Here is a 25,316-nt window from a genome sequence, read left to right on the forward strand (position 1 = left end):
ATATAAAAAAGCAATCAGATATTCACCTTTAGATACTCAAATTACAGTAAGTGTCTCGCATTATTTCCAGGGGAGGGTTAAAAAAAAAACAAAAAAAACTTTGCAGCACCTTCTTCAAATCAAACCATTTTGTTCTCCGTTATGAAACCCATTAATATCTCCATTTTCTTCTTTATCCAAACCTTCTTTCATATAATACTCAAACTTTTCAACCACACACTCTGGCACTGATACTTGCACTCTCACCGCATCAAAATTACCAACCACCGGTAAAAACAAGCAGTAAATATCACTTGTCAAAGGGCCCATATGTAATGGCTTCCCTTCTCCCAAATCCAAATCCTCCAACCCCAACTTAGCCCATTGAGAAATTACCAGGCTCGAGGAAGTATCGGTTTTGACATCTTTGTCCTCCAACAAGTCGATCATTGACCTCACGTGATCGTCGGTTAGACTGGATTTGGCTTGCTGGATTTGCTTCACCCCGTGGTGTAAATTCGCGGTGACCAAGTCTTTCACCGCGGTCTCAGCGCAGGCGAGGACGAATCCATTGCCGTAATACCCCTGAGGCATTTCCGGGTTCAACTTGTTCCGAACGTTGACGGAGAACAGGAGCTTGACGTTGAGGGAAGGGGACAGGTCCAGGGATCGAACCCACGAGCGCCACGTGTGGGAGGCCAGGGCCTCGAAGGTTGTGCACTTGAGGGACGGGACGCACTGTCGTTTGAGTCGGAGGACGTGGGAAGCGGTGAACGTTGAGGATGTTGGCACCAGTGGCTGGGACTGTAAATACTGGTTGATGTCCACGTGGGCATCGTCTTTGGGGGTATTTTTGGTATATCCAAGGTGGGTGTGGGTTATTTGAGGAGGATGTCGGGGTTTCAACACGTGGCGGCTGTGGAAGGGTATGATGGGAAGATCGAGTGTTGGTTTGGTGATCGCGTGGGACCACGCGTGCAGGAACTGGGATGTGCCTATGCCGTCACATATACAATGATTAATCGCGGTGCAGAGGATCATACCTCCACAGCGGAGATTCGTTACCTGCACCATGAAAAATTACAAATAAATTCAAAGTCCAAAAGAAAATTTAAGGTAAAGTTTAATTTTACGGATAATTTCAAATTTGACTAATTTCTTGAAATAATTTGTAAAAAAAGAAAAATAAAGGGTAAAAAGAAAAAAAAGGCTCACCACCAACCGGTAGTGAAAGGAACACAAGAGAGAGGAGCAACGTCTTGGGGTCATTTTCTTTGAAAAAGAGCATGTACAATTTTCACAAAAGGCCAAAGGAAAACCAAAAGGGTACCCAAAAACGGTGCCGTCGGCAAATGCAATGAGTAATGGCAGGCAGAAGTCAGAAGGAGAAACAGCGTGACGTCGTTTGCTTTGTACGGAAGCAGAATTTTGATGGGGTCGGCGTTAGAAATGGAAAGATATAGTATTGTTACTAAACAGAAAAGATCACATTGAAGAACATGGAAATGGAACTATATTTATCTATAATTAGTAAAGTCAGAGGATTTTGGAGCATTTAAGCTAAGTTGGGAATCTGATCAACTTAAAATGATTTCCTTTTTTTAATTCCCAGATTGAAAATTGAATAAGAAAGGAACAAATGGAACCAAGAATTATTTAATTATCACTAAGGTCAATCTTTAAAAATATCAACTACTTTACCACTATTTCATAAGTTTGTCAATGGAAAACTACTACTAGTAAAGGATGAAAAAGGAAATGACATCTGACCTGAACTACAAGGGGAGGGATCTCAAGGAAAGTGTGAGCTTCAACCCTGTAAAGGAGCTTCCTCCAAGACCTGTTGGGTTTCCTGGAAATCTCGAGGAACTCATCGGAAGTGATATCCATGAAAGCATCAGCAAAGACGGCGCCTTCACCATTGCAATCAATTTCGAGCTTCTGATCGTCGAGTGTGCATGTTCTCAACCTCCCGGCTAACGGGTAGTAATCTACAAGAACTTTGGAGAGAGAATATCTCAAGATATCTAGGCTAACAGCTTTCTTGAAAAGGTAGAGATATTTAATGGAGAATCTGAGGAACTTTTGATCATCAAGGTTGGAGAGATACAGGGAATGCTTTGGGGTCGGGGTGTTGGGACAGATTAAAGTTGGCTGGTTTTGGTAAAAGCAATCTGGGAGTTCTGGAGATTTGAACATGTTCAATTACCTCTGCTCCTCCCTTTGATGACTCTTTTTGCTCTTTGTTCCCTGCAACAGTTGAGAAAGAAACACAGAGAAAAAAGAGAGAGGTCAGAGGAGTTCGATTGAAAGACAAAGGATGGAGAGAGAGATAGTGAGAGACAGAGAAGGCAGAGCTTTGTAGACTATAGTATGAGAGAAAAAAACAGTGGGACAGGAGAAGATCTACGGTTGGATATGGTGATAGTACGATCAGATTCCTTTAGGGAGGGGAAGAGAGGGGGAGAGGGCCAAGAAGTAAGAAGATAGCGCGCATATGTGTACTTATAACAAGCTAAAGCTCAATCTTTAATTGTTTTTTCATTTACCATACTTAAGCACTTTTCATTCACATGACAAAACCTATTTTTCTTTTCTTTTTTTCGCCCTTTTTAATTTTATTTTTTGGGTATCGCGGTGGAATCTTTTTTCCTGACTCAAACTCTGGGCTGCTACTATTTTTTTTTGGGTCTTGGAAAAACATGGACCTGAGCCTTTCTCTGAACCATCTTAACCCACCAACAACAGAGCAAAGCAGGGCGATGCTTACTGCCCAGGTTCTTGGTTTTAGCTCTACATTGAAAATTGGCCACATAGTATCAATATAAATTGATAAATCATATCATATATTCATATTTGATTAAATATCGAAAATACAAAATATATATATTTTATAATTTATTGAAATATGTCCCATTTTTTTCAATTTCATTAATCATTACATGAAATGACTTGGAAAAAATTTTCAACCCTAATTATGTATTATCTGTTAGTGGGGGGGAAAGTGTAAGATTCAATGGAGGCATGTAGAGCATCAGTCCGAAAAACATGCATTCATTATTCAGACACCATTGTATAAGATCTTTTACGATACGGACATGATATTCCAGGACAGCATCTGTGTTATTTAAAACCATTGCATTTAAATTTTTAAATGAATTGATGGAAAACTGGTCTGGTCTTGATTTGGGGTTTGGGGGGTGTGGGTTGGTGTGTTCGGAAGCAGAAAAACAACGTATCTTGCCACAAGAAGGAACAGAAAGAGGGTGAAAAATCCAAAGGAAGGAATTGCCGAAATAATCTGAAGGGTTTGGCGAGTGGTGTGTGGGACAATTGGGGGACTGTGTTTCCTGTTTGGGTGTTAGGGAACTGCATCATCAGCTTCCAGAGTGGCCTTATGATGGACTTCATGTGCCTCTGTCTCACTTTGTGTACATTTAGCGTTTCACCGAGATTTTTTTTATTGGAATTATTTCTTATTTAAGAATAATAATTAATCACCACAATCAACAATTAAACCATCCAATTATGATAATTCCCCCCACAAGAAAAAGGAAGAAAAAACTTGTTTTGAACTCTCTATAACCCAACTGGTGGATTTTTTTTTTTTTTTTGATGGGAAGGCTGAATCTGAAATGTTAAATATCATTGGGAAAACCAAAAAAAGAAAAAAACTAAAGAAACCGACTTCTTTTGAAAGCATACCTTTAATTATGCTTAGGAATACTGATCCCATCAAACTTTGGCCGCCTCACCTTATATTTAGTTTTAATATTCGTCCCATCCAAACTATGCCTCGAAGTTCAACTAACGAAAAAAGATTCAGCATTCTCTCTTTATGCTAGTTGACACATTTAGCATTATGCTAATTTCTATATCTAAAGCTTTGTTTCGTTTCCAGTTTCAACAAAGCTTAGTTGATTATATGTACCAAAAAATAAAGCTTAGTTGATTGAAATGATTGAATGCGATTCCAACTGTCGACAACCCCGAGTAGTCAAAACGAAGCATCATAAATATATGGTAATATAAATAAATAAATAAATAAAAAGAAAAAAAAAAGGTAGACACTTTGACGGGGGAAAGCAATATTAAAAAGTATAAAACTTTAAAGTCAGAAAGAAAAGAAAATCTGGGATCTGAGATCTGAGTAGTAGAGTTAGTTACCTTTTTGAGCAGAAAGGAGCAGGGAAACCTCTAAGTAGGCCATGGAACCCACTTTCGGAAGGCAACCGTGCTCACCAATTCCAAGCATGAGCGAGAGATTAGACCATTCAACTTACTTTTTTTAACTCTAAATTTGGATTTGGGGTAAAGAGGGAATCGAGTTCCGAAATCTATGCTACGGTCCTTGGAGATTTCCTGTGAACAGTGGAAATTTACAAATTTTGATCAAGTTCCCCCTACAAGTAAATTGCCCAGCAGTTCCAATCATCTGTCATTCGGCCCCAAAAATTGAATACAGTGGATATCACCATGTTTATGCAGTGGATATCAACTAGTTCGTTTGGAGACAAGCCAATCTCCAAATCCAATATTCCTCCCCTAGGACAAGACATGCCTAAGATGCTGATTCCAAAACACAAATGCATGGTGAATGGAGACTCAGGTGCACCAATGATAGCTTAGCCGGTGACGTTGAGTCAATTTAGTCGAGCCGACAGATCGGAATTTATCTATTTAAGGGTTATCGAATTTTTTTATTTTTTTTATATTACAGGTCATGTGCAGTGTATGAGCCATTAAGAAAGGAACTGACAAAGGAAAAACAAAGAGATGAGCTGCCGATAATCATAGTCGAGCAACGTACGAATTTGCTTCTGTGACATATCTCACCCACCGATATGGATTATAGGTATTTGATTTCTTTGCCATCTGCAAGTACTTAACCTGAGCACCACAAATTAAATAGAGATAAATAGTTTGAAAATCGAAATCATTCAAATCATACAGTAACATATAAATATAGAAATGTATAATTGAATCCAGCAGCCTCCATTAGATTTCTTTATGCTGTGATTTCAGATATTATACGGTGTAGATGATACAAGTATATGAAAATACACAACTTTCTGATTCACCTAGTTTCACCTGCAAGCTGTAACTAGGTGCATGAATGTTCGCTCCCCTTTAATTTTTTTTTTTTTGGAAATTTAAGTCAAGAAATCAATTACTTTTAGTTCCTACTTGTCCGTCAGCCACCATATAAGGTGATCGCAGCGTGTGGATGGAAATCACATGGAAGCAAAGAAATACAAATTTCCCTAAACATTGAGCATGTGTGCCTGTGCTTGCAGCACACGCATGTAAGGAAAGAAATGCCACCTAACAAGGGATAAGCATGAATGCCAACCTATTACTATACATTAACATGGGCAAAAATTTCCAATTAATATCGAATCTTGAGTGCTTTGCACATTATTTCAACAATAGAACCAAAAACAGAACTTAATTCTATTCATGCAAAGAACCAAGACATGGTCAACTTCTAACCTGAAGTCTTGAAGCATTGTACATTGGGATTGTGAAAGTCATGCTCACTGGCCCAGCTTCCTTGGTGATATTCCCTGTATCAAGTAACACACAACACTGATTATTATGAGATAAAAAGTCAAGTTGAAAATGACAAATTAAAATAGAATCATCTAACCGTGTGGTTCTTGTGCAAATGTCAGCTTTGCACGGAGAGTATGCTCAGATCCACCAACAATCTGCAATATACCACAGCCTGGTAAATTATATGTATATGACTGAAGACTCAAACATAAAGCGAGCATGTATCCGAAGGGAGAAACCTTACCACAGGTCAAGTTAGCAAATGCATAAACTTCAATTTAACTATCCTTTGGGGCACCAAAGAAAAAAAAATTACCTTCTTTAAACCCCATTCAAGTCTCTTGCTTGATTCCTTATAATCAGTTGTGTTTGCAACTGCTCCAGGCTCCAAGTCAAGGCTAACTCTATATTTAATTTGTTCCAAAAAACAGTCAATAGTAATATTGATGCAAGTATGACTCCTGCATCATTTATAATTTGCTTCACTTTGTCTTGTCACATCTACTCATTTATTCACGATTTTAAATGTGAAGGTGCCTCTATAAATTTAGAATTCTCCAGTCTACTTGAGCAATTGGACATCAGATATAGTGATCAAAGAAATAGTTGAAAAGTTTACAAAAGGAATTTTGTTGAAGTGCTTTATGCTGAAAAGCAAGCATTGAACCCTGTTGATTCACCCTTGAGAGGATGTAACCTAGAGTTAACAGAAATACCTAGTTGTATATGTTGGCACTGGCATCTGTACTAGAATACTGTTTGCAGTAATGCTTGAGGAGAATTCAGCTTGTACTTTCAGAATTAGTTCTGCCTGAGAGGAAGTACACAAGATACAACGCAGACTGAAAGTTTAAATCCAACAGAAGACAAAACACCTTGAAGTGTAAAACCTAGGTTATACAGGCAGCTTAACTCACCTTAAGCAATCCTGCTTCTTCAAGCAATGCATTAATACGAAAAGGAGGCTTGAATTCCTGAGTCATTCGGTAGTTCATGACAGAAAATTCACCATCTGGCGGTACCTGTGAGAATGTTGTTGGCAATGGAATACTCTAGACAAAATGAAAAAAAAAAAAAAAGCTATGGATTTGTAAATGAACTCTCACCAGAGTCAAGGTCCTGTCAATATCAAAACTGTTGAGTTGTACTGATTCATGGAAATTACAGTCATCAAGAATCACAGCACCTGATCCATATGAACTACGATAATCTGTTGCAAAGAGCAGCAAATAAATATTATGCAACATAGAAATAATGCATTGGCACATAATGGTGAAAACATTCTTCTGAAGGAAACAAACCAGAATTAAAGTCACAGATCATACTCATCAATCATTCTGGATGACATGATAAGGATTTAAACTCAGTTTCTAGACAGATGAGAGTTGAAATTTTTCTTAGTTCACAAGTTCAGAAGTCATGAAGAAAGTTATGCTCATGCAGCTTTTGCCTTTCTGATATATTTATCGAATATCTTGTCCATTTAAGCAAAAAAAATAATCAAAAGCCAGAAAGTGTCATATGACTTCACCTGAAAAAAAAAAAAGGAAAAGAAAAGAGCCCTAAAACATCAGAGTTGATAAAATACCATAGATTGACTTACCAACTCTTCCTATATTAAGGTCATCGTTCAGAGCAAGCAAAATTTCTGGATTGCCTGTAAGATAACTCTTCATTTGAATGGTGCCATCAATCTCAGAAGTAAGTATATACCCCTGTAAAACCAACATTGATTAACAAAACATGGAATACACTTAAATAGAAACAAGATAGGTGGAAAGGGATGAAATACGAATATGAGGCCAATAAAACAAATTATCACTATTAAACAAATTGAGAATAAGTAACCGAAGCATTTGAAATTATTAAGGACCACTATTAGAAGAAGTGAATAAGCCCATATGAAACTATCTACTCTTAGGAGCAAATTTATTATGTTCCTTGCATTATATGAAGCATGTGGGGCCAATGCAGGTCATGCTGTCTTAAAAGACAGACCCAAACCAATTCCATGGAAGTCAATTAAACCTACATCAGTCTAACTAAAATTATTAAAAATGCAGTCTAATGTCTCAGTTTATTTCTGCAACTAAATGACATCAGGTATGACAGAGCACAAATTTCTCGATGTTGATGTTAAGGCAAATGAATGAAAGTACTCACGCTAGCACTGAAAGTAACACTTATTTTCTCTATTACATCCACAAAAATTTCCTCCCTCCTCCTACCACCTGGCTCATTCACCACAACTGATTTTGTAATAGCTGTTCCTGGCATTCTTTTGTTGCCTTGCTGCAAATAGAAAATCAATAACCTATTTAAGCTGAATATCAATAAAGATATCACTAGTATGTGATTTGCAATATTAATTTATACCATAAAGATAGCAGCTGGACCAAGGCTTGGCATACGGGCCGCATCTATCATAACTGGCTCATTAAACACATATGATTTCAAAACCTCAGTTGATGTTGTTTGCACATAACCAAAATCCTGCATAAAAATCAAGGAGCACTTGTGTGTAATGGAGAAAATAACACAATAGTACATAGAAAATTTTCAAGATGCCTAGTGAAACTAAGTATCATGTTTGCTAGGCTTTTAGTTTAATGAGAATATTTCTAATCTACCCCAACCATCTCCCCCTTCCTTCCCACTACTTTGGCAGGAAAGATCATCTCAAGGACCCTTCCAACAATAAACCTTACCACAAACTTGCCTGCCATGTTCGGATCAATAACTTACTGTACTAGAATACCCCCAGAAAGGAAAAAAGATCCTTAAAACTAAAGAAAACTTTCAAATTCACCATCAAAAGGGGACAGGTAAGCACGTCTTTGAAGATGGCAGTGTAAAGATTAAGCCAATACAGTTAAGTGGCCTTTTTTTTTTTTGGAAATTAACGCCATATAGTACATATAAAAAACAGCTGATTTGCTTGCAGAGAAACAATCTAGTAGCAGCCTATGCTTCTATGCTGAATTCATTAAGGAAAGAGAGACACAATAGCAACACTTACAAGGACTTCATCCAGCAATTCATACACAAGCACGAAATTCTTCCGCAAAGAATCTTCATTGAGAACACCGAGGTAGTCTTTGATGAGGCGTGCAATTCTTTGTAAAAGTTCCAGAACAAGAGAAGGAGACACATTAACTCTGGTTGTTGCCACAAACAATAGTCCGGAAACCCTCACGTGAAAGTAGTTCACACCGTTCACATTCTATCAACCATGAAGATTAAACACGAAAAACATATAAGATCACATTGCAGGCGCAAAATGTCAGTTATGAATAATGTTTAACGAGTTAAGCTCTGTTTGGTTGCTATTCTTTTAGCAAATTCTTTTTTTTTTCTTTCGATTTTTTTCACTTCTTTTTGATAAATTATAAAAATAATAGCAATTAATTCAGGAAAAAAATTGTATTACAGAAGATGATTTTATAAAGAAAATACCTACAAATGCAGGAGGTGCATCGCCTTCTCCATCATCATTCCAGAACCTCACTTTGCGAAAAAAAATCTCCGCGCTTCCTCTTTGCACCTCGCCACGATCTGTTTGGCATTAACAAATTAAAAATGTAAATAAAAAAAAAAAAAGAGCAAATAATTCATACGATGCTACGATTATTATTAGAGTCATCAGGTTGGTTGCTTTTCTTTTTCGTTTACATATTCGTCTGAAGTTTAAATTCAATTGAGTTAAAAAGGAACAAAGAAAAACAGAGCTTAAATTAACACATGCATGCAGCAGCTAATGAACTTGGGAAACTTTAAAATTAAAATAAATAAAAATGGATTAAAGAAAAGGTAAGCTGACGGAGATAAAAAGGAACTGACAGCCACGGAAGACGATGTTGTCGCCTCTCTGAGAAAGCACAAAAAGCTGCGAAATCATGGCTAGATAAGTGAGACCTTGGTCCGATCAACTTTCGCTGCTAAAATGGCGATTTTCTTTGGACTCTCGCTTAGTTTTTGTTGTAAAATTGGGTTGAGTAAATAAAGGGTCTAAATTAGTAATCGAATGAACAGAATTATAGAGAGTTGACTTCAGTGTTACGGTTTGACCGACAAATAGACTTTATGATAAAGGAGAAGAAATATGATATTTGTTCAGCAATAAAATTAAAATTGCGGGGATAGCTCAATTGGGAGAGCGATGGAAATGTGTTGTAAAGTTAGTTGTTTAACTAAATATATTAATTAAAAATAAAAACAAAATCGCGGGGATAGCTCAGTTGGGAGAGCGTCAGACTGAAGATCTGAAGGTCGCGTGTTCGATCCACGCTCACCGCAATAATTATTGACTTAATGTGAAGTTAATTGTTTAAATAAAAAATATTTTTATTGGAAAAAAATAAAAAATGCATGGATACCTCAATTGGGAGGGCGACCGAAGATCTTTAGGTCGCGAGTTTGACTACACTTCCTGCAATTTAACATTTTTTATTGACTTAATTATTTAACTATTTATATATATATAATATTTCAATAAAAAGAAAATTATATATAAAATAATTAATATTTTAATTATATTAATTAAAATTCTGTAATATTAATCTATAAGTTATTCGATATTATAAGAATTGAAATTTATTCAATGCAATCACTATTCTTATTTGTAAATGAGATAAATTTTATTAGTTTTTATAATAAAAATTAATTTCAATAAAATTTATTTGATGCAATTAAAATTCTAACAAATTAGATCAATATTATTAGTATTACTAATAAAAATATTTAAAATGATAATTTAGAATTATAATAAAAAAATATAGCTATTTTCGTTAATAAAAAAACATTTCAACATCTATATTTTTATTTGGTCACTAATTTTCTTCAAATTTAATTTTTTATCTAGGCTAACTATTTGTAAATAAAATTGACTTTTGAGAGCTTATAAAATAGGTGTACTATTGCATTGAAAATTGCTCAATAGTCTAAAATAGCACTCTCTTTTATCTTAATGTAGTTATCAATTGTTAAGTTTGTTTTGGCCAAAATTATTCAACTTTGGCTTTTATTATTTTTAATAATTAAATTAATTAAATTTAAAAATATAATATAATTACTTCATTCAAAGTTTTTTAAAACACATTTTATTTATATTTTCAACAATTATAAATATAAAAATAAAAAATCCAAGGTTTAAAATTTTTAAAAAATTAAAAGTCAAGAAGTGACAACTTTTTTTTAACATAAAGAGTACTATCAAATATCAATATGAATATATCGGCCATGAGAAATTATATTTTTAACTTTAATATTTATATTACTTAATTATACATTGTCATTAATTTGAACTCTCGATTTTCGAGTTAATACCATTCAATACATGTCACACTTCATGTATTATGCTATATGTACACATAGTTATAAACTCGCAAACACTATTAAAACTACACTATTAATCCTCTTTTTAAACAAAAAAAAATCATCAATTCATTACTAACAAAATTTATTAATTAGTCATGTCATCAAAAATATTAATTAGATACTAATAGTACTCCTTACTATAGAGATTGTGCACATTATGAAGACAATTACTCCATATGGTTCAAAAAAAAAAATTGTTTATTTTCATAAATGAAAGAAGCTAAAGCTCTTAATTCAAATCTTACAAACCTTCATACTATGATATGGTTCACATGGTATCCAAATACTTTCTTCCTCGCGTTTATTTTGATATAATTTATATTAAATTTTGAATTTTTATTATAGTCTAGATATTTTAATATTTTAATAATAAAAATAAATTTATAAATCATAGTAATGAACTTTACTCATATGACGGCAACTGACCAAATCCCTATTCAGTAGCATTAACATCATTAGTCAAAGCAACTAATTAGCGAGGAACACCTAAACTCGCTGCTTCCGTCACCAAATCCAACCACGCGTCCTTTTCGCGCGCCAGTCGTCCCGAATATCCATCGTTTATCCAGTTTCCTTCCGTCACCAAATACAGAATCATTTCCCGCTTCAGCAAACCATAAACGACGCCGTACGCACCCAGTTTCCTTCGTATCTAATAAAAAAATCTCCTCGCGCACTGCTGCAGCGGGCCCACTACATGAATTGCAAAATATCCACTATCCCAGTAGCTGTCGTTACAGGAGCGAAACCCGGTGCTGGGTAAATGCTATTCAAAGCGAAAATAATGCGGCTACTAATAATAAATAATAACTAAATTAATTTTAAGAAAATAAAATAAAATCCTAATTATTTGTTTGATTTCGTCGTTTGCTCTGATGGCGACGAGATAACGAATCTTCCTCCCTGAATAGATCCCACAGAACCTCATCGTTGACAGAAATATAATTACGTTGCAAAAGGAAGTGTTTCTTCTCCGAATTTTCGAGACCGTGAAAGGTTTTGGCGGTCGAGCTTCACGTGAGTTCACAGAATCGAGATCGGTACCTGGCGACGTCGTTTTCGAATTAGGGTTTTCATCGAAGAAAATGGAGCTTTGATTTAGTACTTTTTCACTCTCGTTTCGGAGAAATTTGAAATGAATTCGGACGTGGATTAGCCTGAGAGTATCGGATGCGTGATGCTTCTGTATCGCGGGAAAATTCAAAGTTCAGTTATTTTGGAGTAAAGAAGAATCGCTTGGACTTCCCGAAAGAGGTAAAAGATTAAAGATCTGTCTCTACCTTTTGTTCTTTCGCCTTATTGCTCTTTTTTCCCTTTTCAATTTCCTTTAATTGTTAACTATTTTCAATTTCCTTTAATTGTTTAATGAAGTAGACGTCTTCCACTAATTAACTGAAAAGAATAAGGAAAGTAATTAGCAAAAAAGTCAAACCAAAATAGAAACATTTTTTTCCTTATTCAGCACAGTTTTGTGTGTAACAGAATCTCGTTTTTCAGGGTTTTTCCACGGCTTTCTTTGCAAAATTTTGGTAAAAGCAGGACATGGCAACTCCAGTTGAGCCTCCAAATGGTATTCATTACCACGGAAAACATTACTATTCCATGTGGCAAACATTGTTCGAAATCGACACCAAATATGTGCCCATCAAGCCTATTGGTAGAGGGGCTTATGGTATCGTTTGCTCTTCTGTGAATCGGGAAACCAATGAGAAAGTTGCCATTAAAAAGATACACAATGCCTTTGAAAATCGCGTCGATGCACTGAGAACGTTGCGTGAATTGAAGCTACTTAGGCATCTCAGAGATGATAATGTGATTGTTTTGAAAGATGTCATGATGCCGATTCATAGGAGAAGCTTCAAAGATGTTTATCTGGTTTACGAACTTATGGATACAGATTTGCATCAGATTATTAAGTCTTCTCAAGCTCTTACAAATGATCACTGTCAGTATTTCCTCTTCCAGGTATCTAGCAACCCCTTTGCAAAGGCATGTATATTTGGCTGTTAAGATTGTTAATTTGGATAAGGACACTTGCTATATGGCATTACATTTCCCTTGAATGGAGGTTACATAAGGGACCAAGAAACTAAAAGGTCCAAATTGAATGCGTGCGCTTAGGATCTAAACATTTTGTTGTGTGATGTATTAATAGAGCATTCCTTGATATCAACTTTACATCAAACTTCATTGCATTTCACTTAAACGAAGTTTAGACAAAGAAGCAAGAAATTAAATGGTCAAGTTTTTGGATTTGTGTATTTACAATTTGGGTGCTATGTTGTAGATTTTTGTATTGCCAGCACATTACCTGATGATAATTTTATAGCTTATGCCCTGTACACCTATATAACTTTTTGTTTAGATGTTTTATGTGCTTACCTTTCTAGCAATTTTCCTGTCACCCAGTAGGACCACTGTCCACTTGTTATATTAACTCTGAGAACCATAGTGATGGAGAAAATTGTTCGTTTCTGCTAACTGATCTCCAATATTTAACACTATTAGGCAACAATTAGGGACAGACATGATGATAGCTAGTTCATGATAGGTTTAGGAGCAACATGTTCTAGGCATTCTAGCTTTCAGGCATAATGGACTGGCCCGATATTGTAAGTATAGTTAGTTTCATCACTAACAGAGTCTGGTATGATTATGCATCGATACTCTTGTATTGCAAATTAATATTGGCATACTGTAATTCAAAATTGATTTTGTTAGGAAGCATATTTCCATGTAGCTGCATCTGCCTGACTGCCACTTTATCAGTCATTGGACATAGAGAGACTTACAGTGTATATTGACCTGTGTTTTATATAGTGATTCAGTTGAGATAATTATGGTGGGATTGAGGTTCTGCAATTCTGCATTAATGCTTCCTTTGTAATTAGGAAATCAAATATAACAAAATTATGTACTTTTTGGTAGTGATTCATGTTTCTTCTTGCAGTTGCTTCGAGGCCTGAAGTATCTTCACTCAGCAAACATTCTCCACCGTGACCTGAAGCCTGGAAACCTTCTTATCAATGCAAATTGTGACCTCAAAATTTGTGACTTTGGACTAGCACGCACTAGCAATGCCAAGGGTCAATTCATGACAGAGTATGTTGTCACTCGCTGGTACAGGGCCCCCGAGCTTCTTCTCTGCTGCGACAACTATGGAATAGCCATTGATGTGTGGTCTGTTGGATGCATCTTTGCAGAGCTTCTTGGCAGGAAACCCATCTTCCCTGGTACAGAGTGTCTCAACCAACTTAAGCTTATCATCAACATCCTTGGCAGCCAGAAGGAGGAGGATCTTGAATTTATAGATAACCCTAAGGCAAGGAAATACATCAAATCACTCTCATATTCTCCTGGAACCCCCTTTTCCCGTCTTTATCCAAATGCCCATCCTTTGGCAATTGATTTACTGCAAAAGATGCTTCTTTTTGACCCCTCAAAAAGGATTGGTGTAACTGAAGCACTCCAACACCCTTACATGGCACCCTTGTACGATCCCAACGGCAATCCTCCGGCCCAGGTGCCAGTCGACCTTGACATAGATGAGGATTTAGGTGAAGAGATGATCAGGGAGATGATGTGGAAGGAAATGCTTCATTACCATCCCGAAGCTGCTACATCCAATGGTGAGGTGTGCGCCTAATCTTTTCCTCTTCTTGGTTCTGCAACCAAGCCTACAGGGTTGTTTCACTACTGACGGGCAGCGTTTTCTTTTTTGGTGGTAATAGTTGTTACATTTATGTCTTTGTGACTCCTCTATGGTTTTAATAATGTTGGAGAAACATACGTGATGTATAAGTGGTCCACTGATGATCCATGATAGAACTAAATTTTGTATCAAGAGCTTGTTTAGGAGCTTGAGCTCTTTACTGTAGATGCCTGTTTTCTTTTAAAAAAACTTGTACATAAGGTTGCTGTTGTATGTGTCTAACTCTCTGAGAACGAACTTATTTTTTTTATGTAAATTAAGTTTAGACATCAAGAACTATCATTATCAGCAGTGTAATTTATATGTATGAAAGCAAAAACTCTTTCTATGTTGGCTGTTGAACTTTCACTTGCTGCAATTCCTCACTTACGCTGATGGCTCATGGAGAAGCATGGCTTAAAGGGGTTTATGAGAATACGAGGTACTGTATTTTTCTATACTGTAACTACTTCTGAACATTGGATTGGACAACTTCGAAAATGATTAAGGGGATGAAACCCAGCCCAACGACCCAAAGCAACCAAAACCACGGCCCGATGTCCTGGGATGGAGTCACTGTCATTGTGGTCTGATCATCTGCCGGCCTAGAGCTATGTTCTTATTCCATTTGTCTGGTATTTAAGCCTGAATATGTTATCCTACGAGAAAGGATAAACCATTTAAGATAATGAGGCCCACATTATCACATATACATCCTGGGAAGGATGGAAATTGGGAACGGGGCTGGTCAAGCAGGCTAAGGTCTGCCAATTTGTTTACTTTGTCCCTACGTCTGTGTTTTTTAAAGATAGATATAGACAAAAAACCTCAAACAGGAGCCGGGTCCACTTTTGATATGCTGGTCTCCTCCTCCCCAGTCCCCGCCCGCGTGCTGTTGCCTTTCCGGTGGCTGCTTGAGCTTTGTTTTTGTACAACCTGTGCTTTTACGGCCGGACCCAACCCTTCCAACTTTGCTCCAATTACCAGCACCTTTTCCTGTTCTTGTGGTTGAGGGGCACTTCAAATTATTGTAGTAAATAATCATCTGCAGTATTCTAGTAGTCGCTTAGAGTCTAGAGACTAGAAAGAAACAGAGAAGATCTGCAAATCATTATTGTCAGGTACCCTTCACGTGTAATACTTTGAGTGTCACATACTTTGTTTCTTTGACAATGTACACATGGTTATTTGGAAGAACTCAGTTAAGCTGGTAAAAGATCAGATCGGATCACTAAAAAAACAGAGAGCATCAAACTGCTGATTGATTGATATTCTTTTGCCAACTTGTTTACATATTAATCTTCTTTATGAATCCTTAATTGGGTATTTTTTGCCTTAAAAAAATAAGATGAAAGAACATGAAGCAAATCAAATGGCATATGCTCCATGAATGGGAAAATGGGGTAATAAAATAAAAACAGCTATGAGCCTATATGGACCAAAGTTTTCTGCGAGATGTACGGGAATTTGCTGGGCAAAATTAAGCAGATGCGGATATGATAAGATTGAACTCTTAAAAAGGTTAAAGATTATGGGATTCTTTGTTAGCCCTTTTATTTATTTATTTATTTTCAAGTACAGTTTCACATGCCTACATGTAGAAAACAGCGGGCTTGTTTCAGACTACTTTGGGTGTGGCTTTTTGGGGTTTTCGACTGCCTTGATTGACAGGTTGAATGTATGAATTAGCAGAATAATATTATTTATATGACCACTTTGAATGTGATTCCTCCATATAAAAATCTGTATTCTTTTCTCGAGTTATGACAATTAGAATTAAAAAAAGATATTGATTTGGGTTCCCATTCCCAATGTGACCAGGTACTTTGTATATGCTTCCATGTAGATTATGACTTTTCTCATGTAAATCTTGGTTCCAGCAGACAGAATTGTTTATGCACCTAGTGAATTAGTCTACAACTTCCTTTTCCTTATTGCGGCAAACGGGATAATTTGGAAAAAGTTGTAATAATCTTCTTCTTGTTAATCATTTGATATATCTAATATCATACTAGTTCTTTCTTTGTTCTTGAATCCCTACTTTATAACACTCGATGATCAGATTGACTTGTGAATATCTGCTGGTAAAGAAGGTTTTGGTAAATGCTGCAGATATACGTACTTTGTACATGCTTGCCTTCACCGTGAAGGCAGATTCCATGGTTGGGATAAAGATCCCATTGGAGATATGGAAGTTGATACGAAACCTGGACCAAGATTAGATAACATGACAGCTCTGTAGCATCTTGACCTTACTCTGATAATCACCTTTACACTACTGTTCCATGCAAGATTGAGCTTGATATAGGAGGCCCCTTATCGCTGCTTTTTCTTTAGGGGATGTTTCTGTTTGGGACGTTGGAGCCGTAAAGATTAAAGGTGCATGGTTGGAGGTCGATGGCTGCTTTTTTCGTCTTTGCTCGTTAAAGTAGCACGTGGGTTATGGCTCAGCCTTGTGTTTGAGCACCACTAGTCCAACAAAGCGATCCTGACTTGACCAACTGAGGAGAGTTCATGGACTGCTGCTTATTGGCTAATTACCAGTAAAGATATAGAATGAATCTCATAATCCGAACAAAAAGATATTTGTCACAGAAATCTGTTGCATGACAATCTCCAAACCTCAATCGTTAATCTAAGCTTTCCGAGATTCTGTTTCATGGGTTCTGATCATATATTCTTGTTTAATGAGTGTAGAACAAAGAGTTCTGTTATCTATAAAGACCAAAATATATTTGGGAAGGGCAGGTGTGATCTACTGTCAAGAGAAAGAAGGCCGTGTCAGCTGATAGGCGAAAAGGAACTCTGTGACCAACCCACGAAGTTTAGATTAAAAGCTAAATCCCCCCCAAAGAAATTGGGGAACAGAAGAAAAAGGAAGAGGAAAGAAAAGAAATAAGAAGACATGTGAAAATCACTACATGGAAAATCGAAATCGAAACTTGTTTCAGGGACCCCTTTGGCAAAAGCTGAAATGGACTCCTCTCTGACCCTACAAAAACCGACCATTGCACCCTTTCTTCTCTCTCTCATCCCTACCCTTATATTGCTTTGATCATTGAAGAAGAAGATTGTAGGAAAAAAGTGAAAGAGTAATGGCAGATTGGCAGCATTTGGTTGTATATCTGTTCTTTTGTTTCAGATTAGCAACCTCCCTCATGATTCCACTTTTTGAAAATCATGGCTTGAAACTGAAGTTAATCATTTCCTTCCAATATTTGTAACAACACTTTTGCCATTATAAGATCAAAAAGCTAGGAAGGAGCCAAAAGATCATCAAAACATACAAGGAAAAAGAAAAATTTGACTGTATTAAATATTAATCTCGAATAAAAAATACTAAAAGGGCTTATGCATATTTTTAAATTTAATTTCTAGAAGATACAAGGGAGGGCAATGACTTAACATCAATGAACAATAAATTTTGAAAAAATTGGAAAAGAGCATATTCTTTTGACCACCACCAGATAATAGCCACCTGTGAGTCTTTGACCACTGTGTCTATCTCCTTTCCATCGCCATTCATCATGGGACAGTTGGTAGGCTAACATTTTTCATTTTCATGGGAAAACCAATTTGAAGTTTCCTTCTAATTCCTTGCCCAAATTGGTGTTAATTTCACCTCACGTACATCCTTAAAACATCGTTCTTCCATAGATTTCGCTACATAAAAAGATATGTTACTTAAAAAAATGTAATCAAAATTAAAATTTATTGTAAAGACTGTTAAAATTGAAGTCATCTCGAATTTTCTTTGAAAAAAATATTCATTTGAAAAGTTAAAAGTGTTTGTTTTAGAATTGTTGCTGATCAGCCCTTAATTAATTCATTGAGATATTTTTGTTTTGAGTCTGAATAAGGGTAAGGCCAAGATATAAAATGCAAGGTACTCGACTAGCATATACTGTTGCCTCTTGCACCTCTCGAGGGGGGAAAAGGCCAAATTTGGTTAAGATTCTTGATATGTATCTATCTTTGCATAAGCAGCTTTCATTAGAATGTGTTTGAACATTATGAACTAATCTTACATCCTTTTCTGACAGTTCCCACCTCTAGAATTGTCTCCAAATTCAGCCATAGCTATGATGCTGTAATCCAACAAAGAATTTTCTACATGAAAGAACTTCTTTCTACCCTTTTCTTTTTGGTTTTTGATCATGTTGACACATAGGAGTTTGGTCTCAAAAGTATAATTGTACAATAAAAAGATTTAGGTAACAATCTTTTTCTGCATCTATCAGCTATTGTCTTGTTCAATGCTTTATGCCCAACAGCCTTGTCGTCCGTGTAGAATAATGATCCTCTTAGACATAGACCGAAACCAGTTTTTAGGTTTAAATTCAAGCTAATGATTCATCCGATACTCAAGAAGTTTGGCAAAAAAAAAATGAGACTCAAACATGCTAACGAAGAGTAACAAATCGCTGAATTTAGTCTGAATCACGTTATATGTTTAATTTGTATACATTAGATCAGGTTTGAATTGAATGTACTAGAAATGTCTACAAACAAAAAGTAATCACGTGGGACAATGAGCAAGTGTAGAGAGATGGCATGTATGCCTAAATCTAGCTATGCAGCTTGTGGTTCTCAACTCTCTCAAGTAACTTCAAGTTTCTTAAACAACACCCAGCAAACAAATCAACTTTTAGTACGACAACACAAGACCAGAAAGAATGGTGTCACAGCTCCTGATCAAGCCCAAACCAATGCCTGGAGGAGCGCTATCCATGTGTACTCTCATTGTTAAGCTATTGTGATTTTTTTTTAAAAAAAACTTTTAGGCAGGGATCTTTTGCACCTTCTTTCGTGTTGTCACAATCTGGGAGGGACCAGCATTTGTTCACCAATAAAATCAAATCACAGTATTACCACCCCTAAGAACACTAAACTCTAACAACACTTTACTCTCCTAGGGGCAATAATTGAGGTGAATGTGATACTTTTAGCAACCCTATTTTCCTTTTTTATATAATTTTTAAGCCCTCGACTTTGTTTTTCTGTTACATTCGAGTTCGGGTTTTGGTTTCCTTTCTATGTCTGTTTTGTTTGCCATTGATTGTCGAAGTGATCCAAGTGGAAAGTCTACTTACCTATAGCCATGGGAAACTACGAGCACGAGGAGATATCAATGTGTTTTCGGCATGTATATTGATCAGTGGTCATTATCAAGAAGGATGCTATGGATCCTAGTGAAATCAGGCCATGGATTTCCCATTATCGATGCCTTTTTCTCCTCTAATGGAGGGATGTCAATTTAGCCTCTCCATTCACTTTTCTTACGTTGCAAGTGAAGAAACTAAATATCTGAGGGCACAAGTAAACATGTCGATGCTTCTCATCTACAAAGATTAAGGTTCATTTCAACCTTTGCTTCACAAAAAAGGCCTGAATTTCTTTATACTTTCGATTGAAAACCCACCATGCAATGTCACTTCCACCATTTCTGTAACATCCTACGACAACAAATTTCCCTTTTCCCCCTCTTCTCTCATTTTCCTTCAGAGTACATAATTAATTTTGTATTGTTGTTTTGTGCCTACCCTATGGTTTAGATACTCTATGTACTCTACAACCGTCTTCCAACCCCTCGGGCTCACCATGATCAGAGCTTTAACTATTGTTGGTCGCCCTTGGCAGCAGTTCAGCTATGAAAATGTTTCGTCAAGGTTACACAATTATGTCGGCAAAGTAATACTAGCATGAAAACTCGTGTAGTTTTATTTTTTCTTTTTTATTTTAACTTAAAAAGGAGTCCACGTTATCTGTAGGATTGTGTTGGGTTAGTGTGTTTTGCATTGTCAGTGGCTTTAAACAGGGTGAGAATGGAGAACTTTCATGTCTCTCTTTGCGTTTCATAACTTTAACAGGGTATTATAAGCAATGAAAAAGATAAAATAACTTTGGTTGTTCTTTTCCTTTTGTGCTAAAGCAAAGCATGGGATTGGATCGTGTCATTTTCAGTGACATAGGGCTAACTTTACAAGTAACACAATGTGAAAACCTGGTGATCAACCAATTAGTCTGGTAGATGGAATATTTTAAAGTGTATGTGTTAAAATGATAATTTTTTTTTTATTTTTTTATTTAAACATTTGATTCAATGATAAATATATGTATTCCTACTTGAAGAGTAAGTTCGAATTTAAAAAAAAAAAATTAAGTATTTTTAATAATGATATTTTCTGACTGCTTATACATTTTATTGATGATAAATACATATATTTTCATTAAAAGAATAAATTTGAATCTTTTTTCTTTAAAATTGATGAATCATATAAAATACATAAATAACAATATCCTCTGCTGCCTTATTTCACTACAATTAAATACTATTAATGTTGATAGATCTCTAATTAAATTTTTTTTTTTTGTAATTAGAGACCTTGAATTCAAATTAAGATGTAGAAAAAATGTGGATTTTCCGGCTGCATAATTGTGCTTTTCACACAAGTTTTTGGTCTCTTGAGTTAGATAGAAACAGAAAGGAGCATTTTTATTGGATGGTAGCATTAATTCTCCACAAAGGTTTACTCATGATAGGCAATTGTCAAGGAACCCTTTTACCAATGCCTGCTGCATATTTTGCTGTCAGCAAGTTGAAAGTAGACCATTTGTTCTTTTCTTGCTCTTCCACAAAGAAGATAAGGATACAGATTCTGCAGATCTCTAATGTCCATGGGAAGGTAGGCAGCTGGAAGAGTAATTTTCTTTGGCAAATGAAAGATAAAAGGAAAAAGAAACTGAAATCAGAATTGCATCAGAGCAGAATCCAAGAAGTAAGGAATGGGGTGACAAAAAAAATTGTTCAACACAATTGATTTGGGTGACAAATAACTAGCCTTTTTTATGTGATCTGTAGAGTTCCATGTCCCTGTTTCTAGCAAATTAATGGCATATCATTGCCCTTCCCCACTTGGGTGGCTTGCAATTAAGGCTGGGACCATGCAGCCATCGGTTTCTGTGGTCCAAGCTGCTAGCTAGTAGGTCTAGATTAAGGCCTAAATGTAATTTTCTTCTTTTTCTTCTTCTTCTTTTGTTATAGTTTTCTGGAATGTTTATTGCTCCAGATTCTTCAAAGCAATCGGTAGCCAATTAAAGTCAAAACCTTGATGGTTACTTTATGGTTACAACCCATACTTTAGCACCATTCCTGGAGCTGCACTGTTGCACATGGGGATGCTTTTGTTTTTAAAGTTTTCAATGGGGAAAAAGTCGGTCAGATTATATTGAATAAATAAGAATCAAAGGGGGAGCCTCTTGGGAATTGATGCGATTAAAAGAACAAGGTGCCATGTTTATTACAGAGAGCAAATTAATAAAAAAAGAATTGAACCAACTTTTCCTTTTCAGGTCTATGAACAGCTTCAATATATATCAAGCAAAACCATGGGGCTTTGGTTGCCTGTATATTTATAGATTCTCTCCTCTGTGGCAGAAACCTGTTCATGACTATTGGTAGTATTAGTACAGAATTATATTACTAGAAGTACTACTCTTTGTCATGATACAAACTGAGAATCAATTTCATTTTCTGCTATTTGAAATAAGGGTAAAAAACCCAAACCCAAACCCAAACCCAAATCCAAACTCCAACCAACTTCCTCTCTCTTTGGAGAATGCCAACAAAAGGTCTCTGACTTCTGATATAGACTTAAATAAGGTGGGGCTGGGACAGAGGCCCTTACTTGATGGGTTAGTCTAATGGTAGTACTTTGTTTTGACAACAAAAAAGAAGGGGAGAATGGGGATATTAGTCTTTTAAACTAATAGAATGCTTAGCACTAATCTTGGTTTTGTTAAGCTAAAAGGGTGTTGTACCCTGATGTCCAGAATACCCCTTTACTGGCTTGATATGCCACCTCCATCCCTAAGATTCCTTTCTGGTTACGAGTAGCCACTTGTCAGAAAAGAAACTGTGCTGGCCTTAAACGGTTAATTCTGGTATTGGCGGTGAAAGTGAGGTAAAAAAAAAAGGGGAAAAATACTACTAAAACGAGTAGAAGTACTACTACGAGTAGAAGTACTACTACGAGTAGAAGTAAAGGAAGTAGGAAAAATAATAAAGAAAAAGAAAAAGTAAGAAAACCAAAATAACCCTGAAATAGGTAATGATTAAATAATTTGTATGGTGTGTGTCTTGGTCACCAGCTGGAATTGGACGGTTGTGGAAATTTCGTCTCTACCCCACATGCCTAATCAACTCTTCCTCCAACAACTCTCGACAGTAGATTCCAAAGCTCTTTGCTTTTTATTCGCATTTTAATTTCTTTTCTTTTTTTTTTTTACCCATTTTTCTAAACTTTCTTTCATGTTCTTCTGTACTTTTTCCTCTATAAATTGCCTTCTCAACACTCTCAAAAACCTCTTCCACTTCTGCTTTCTTCCCCCCCCCCCCCCCCCCCCCCTTATACATTTTAGGCTCTTTCTGCTCTTCTTCTTGTTTTTTCGTTTCCCTTGTAGAGGTTCTGCTGGTTTTCCTCTGCTCTTTGCACATCCTTTTGGTAGGTTTTTGCCCTTCTGTGGGGGGTTTGGGTTGTTAAGCTTTGGATTTCTAGAGTCTGTACCAAAAACCCATAAAGTCAAACTCTTGAAAAAACTCCATCATCCGGCCAAAAACCATCTTGGTTTTGCTGGGATTTGCTGTTGGTCTTGGTACTTTTTTTCTGCCAAAAGAAGCTTTCTTTTCTTCTGTTGTAAATCTTCATGCTGCATACGTTGTTGTGGTTGTTGATGTTTGAGATTCATGTCTCCAGTTGTCAGTGAAATCCTCCGCTCCGGGTTTATGATAAATTCCTCCCTCAGACGCAGGACCCATCTTGTTCAATCTTTCTCAGTTGTGTTCCTCTATTGGTTCTATGTTTTTTCATAAATAAACTTTTTGTGATTGCTTGAGTTTCACTATATAAATATAATAATAAGTCAAATAAACAACTGTCTAGATTACGTAAAAATAACTAGTGTCTGGATCCTGTCCTCTTTGAGTTTAGATTAATCCTGAAATATTAGTCTTTTTTTTTTTTAAAGTTTTTAGCTGTGGTTTTTGGTGTAAATATAATATGGCTTCGTCTAGTGGAAATTCCAATTCCTCAGGTTCCACTCTGCTTCAGAATTCCGGCTCTGAAGAGGACTTGCAACATCTGATGGATCAAAGAAAAAGAAAGAGAATGGAATCAAACCGAGAATCAGCAAGAAGATCCAGGATGAGAAAACAGAAGCACCTAGATGATTTAGTGTCCCAAGTGACACAGCTAAGGAAGGATAATAACCAAATCCTGACAAGCATCAACTTCACCACCCAGCACTATTTGAACATTGAGGCTGAGAACTCTGTTTTGAGGGCTCAGATGATGGAACTAAGCCAAAGGCTAGAGTCCCTTAGTGAGATCCTCGATTATCTCAACAGCACCACAACCAATGGTGGCCTGTATGAAACTCATCAGGGTTTTGAAACAAGTTCTGCTGACAGTTTCACCAACCCTTTCAATCTGCCTTATCTTAACCAACCCATCATGGCCTCTGCAGACATCTTTCAATACTGATCTTCATCCTCATCATCATCATCATCATTACCAAATGGATGGAAAACCAAAAATGGTCAAAATTTATGGATGTCTTTATATATTCTTTTATTGTTAGTGGTGTTGCTTCAATGAGTGGAGAGGGAAAAAGAGGGTATTATTATTTTTTTCCCCTTCTTTAATGTTTGTTGTTATTATTATTATTATTACTAAAATATTAGTCCTGTTGGCACCTAGGATGCTGCAAAACATGACTGTAAGAGAATTGGCAACTAGCAAGAGAAAACTGCTAGCTAGGGTATAAAAATAGTCAAGTTTCTGTAAAAATGGGAGGGGGGGTTTCCTGTGGAAATGTTTGTGGTCTCCCCCACGTTATAAACTAGTGTATTATTAATTTCCTTCACTTGTTTGGTGCCTTCTTCTTCTTCTTCCTTTCCAAACGTCATAATTTTATGCTGTTCTCTGTTCTTCTATGCAAGTGGACTGCCTCTCTTGCTCTGTCTTCCTCTCTTTCTTTTCCTCTGTTTTTGGTCAAGAAAAGTGGCAAATAACCGCTAATGCCAAAAAATTTCGCTCTTGTTTGTCACCATAGTTGCTTGCTCAGCCCATCCAAAGCCGCCATGGTAAAGGCTTGGATCACGATTTCCACCCTAATCATAATTCCTTCACTAATTGTTGCTTTCGTATCACTTTTTCTCTCCCCCTGACTTTGCTATGATAGCGAAGGAAACCTTTCAACAAGTAAGAAAAAGACTCCTACGTTGTTGCGTAAAAAGGAAAGTTGAATCCTGAGAAAAGACCTAACCTTGAGAAATTAAACTAGTATTTCATGTTTTTCTTATGCTTGAATCCATGACATTCTAGCATAAATAATTTAATAAATTGATCAATTATTTCAAGTTATGAGTGATAATAAACTCATACCCAACACTTAATTACTGCTTAATGATGCTTAATTATTTAAACTACTCTGTTTCATGTAGCATTTGAATGTACTTTTAGGCACTGTACCCTCTGGCTTCATTCATAAAAATCTTGAAGAAAATGGTTAGTGGATGGAAGTTCAAATCCAAAACAATCATAGATGGTAACGGCCAACCACAATTTATTCTCTCAACTTGTGCATGGCACTCATTATTTTTTTTTTTACTGCTTCAATGAAATATTTAACACATTGAAAATATTGAAAATGA

The 25,316-nt window shown here is 36.3% G+C and overlaps 4 protein-coding genes and 1 non-coding gene across 7 annotated transcripts; 3 read left to right on the top strand and 2 right to left on the bottom strand.

The window, feature by feature from the left end:
• LOC18591438 (HXXXD-type acyl-transferase family protein) lies at positions 1 to 4,278 on the bottom strand. 3 transcript variants are annotated; one of them, XM_018126217.2, is made up of 3 exons: positions 4,147 to 4,278; positions 1,750 to 2,229; positions 1 to 1,044 (listed from the first exon to the last, which is right to left on the bottom strand). In XM_018126217.2, the coding sequence occupies exons 2-3, from the start codon at positions 2,176 to 2,178 to the stop codon at positions 115 to 117; spliced, it is 1,359 nt and encodes a 452-aa protein (XP_017981706.1). In that variant the 5' UTR covers positions 2,179 to 2,229; positions 4,147 to 4,278; the 3' UTR covers positions 1 to 114. The 3 variants fall into 3 exon arrangements, with proteins under 3 accessions (XP_017981706.1, XP_088665297.1, XP_088665296.1); XM_088809171.1 differs by lacking the exon at positions 4,147 to 4,278 and adding an exon at positions 2,390 to 2,520; XM_088809170.1 differs by lacking the exon at positions 4,147 to 4,278 and adding an exon at positions 2,324 to 2,449.
• A 339-nt stretch (positions 4,279 to 4,617) lies between these two features.
• Positions 4,618 to 9,601, bottom strand: LOC18591439 (AP-4 complex subunit mu-like). Its single transcript, XM_018126218.2, has 13 exons — positions 9,376 to 9,601; positions 8,996 to 9,090; positions 8,555 to 8,758; positions 7,912 to 8,028; positions 7,699 to 7,827; positions 7,139 to 7,250; positions 6,642 to 6,745; positions 6,453 to 6,557; positions 6,252 to 6,346; positions 5,852 to 5,939; positions 5,630 to 5,690; positions 5,473 to 5,546; positions 4,618 to 4,869 (listed from the first exon to the last, which is right to left on the bottom strand). Exons 1-13 carry the CDS (start codon positions 9,431 to 9,433, stop codon positions 4,771 to 4,773), a joined length of 1,341 nt encoding a protein of 446 aa, XP_017981707.1. The 5' UTR covers positions 9,434 to 9,601; the 3' UTR covers positions 4,618 to 4,770.
• A 157-nt stretch (positions 9,602 to 9,758) lies between these two features.
• Positions 9,759 to 9,831, top strand: TRNAF-GAA (transfer RNA phenylalanine (anticodon GAA)). The gene has a single exon. It is a non-coding gene; the product is annotated as a tRNA-Phe (tRNA).
• A 1,903-nt stretch (positions 9,832 to 11,734) lies between these two features.
• On the top strand, positions 11,735 to 14,951 carry LOC18591440 (mitogen-activated protein kinase homolog NTF3). The gene is made up of 3 exons (XM_007017559.3): positions 11,735 to 12,165; positions 12,409 to 12,876; positions 13,862 to 14,951. Exons 2-3 carry the CDS (start codon positions 12,454 to 12,456, stop codon positions 14,555 to 14,557), a joined length of 1,119 nt encoding a protein of 372 aa, XP_007017621.1. The 5' UTR covers positions 11,735 to 12,165; positions 12,409 to 12,453; the 3' UTR covers positions 14,558 to 14,951.
• An 8,040-nt stretch (positions 14,952 to 22,991) lies between these two features.
• LOC18591443 (bZIP transcription factor 44-like) lies at positions 22,992 to 24,526 on the top strand. The gene has a single exon (XM_007017562.3). It carries the CDS (start codon positions 23,662 to 23,664, stop codon positions 24,142 to 24,144), a length of 483 nt encoding a protein of 160 aa, XP_007017624.1. The 5' UTR covers positions 22,992 to 23,661; the 3' UTR covers positions 24,145 to 24,526.
• The last annotated feature ends 790 nt before the right edge of the window (positions 24,527 to 25,316 follow it).

The sequence above is a fragment of the Theobroma cacao genome, chromosome 8 (assembly GCF_053813885.1).
Source record: "Theobroma cacao isolate CCN51 chromosome 8, ASM5381388v1, whole genome shotgun sequence".
NCBI lineage: Eukaryota > Viridiplantae > Streptophyta > Magnoliopsida > Malvales > Malvaceae > Theobroma > Theobroma cacao.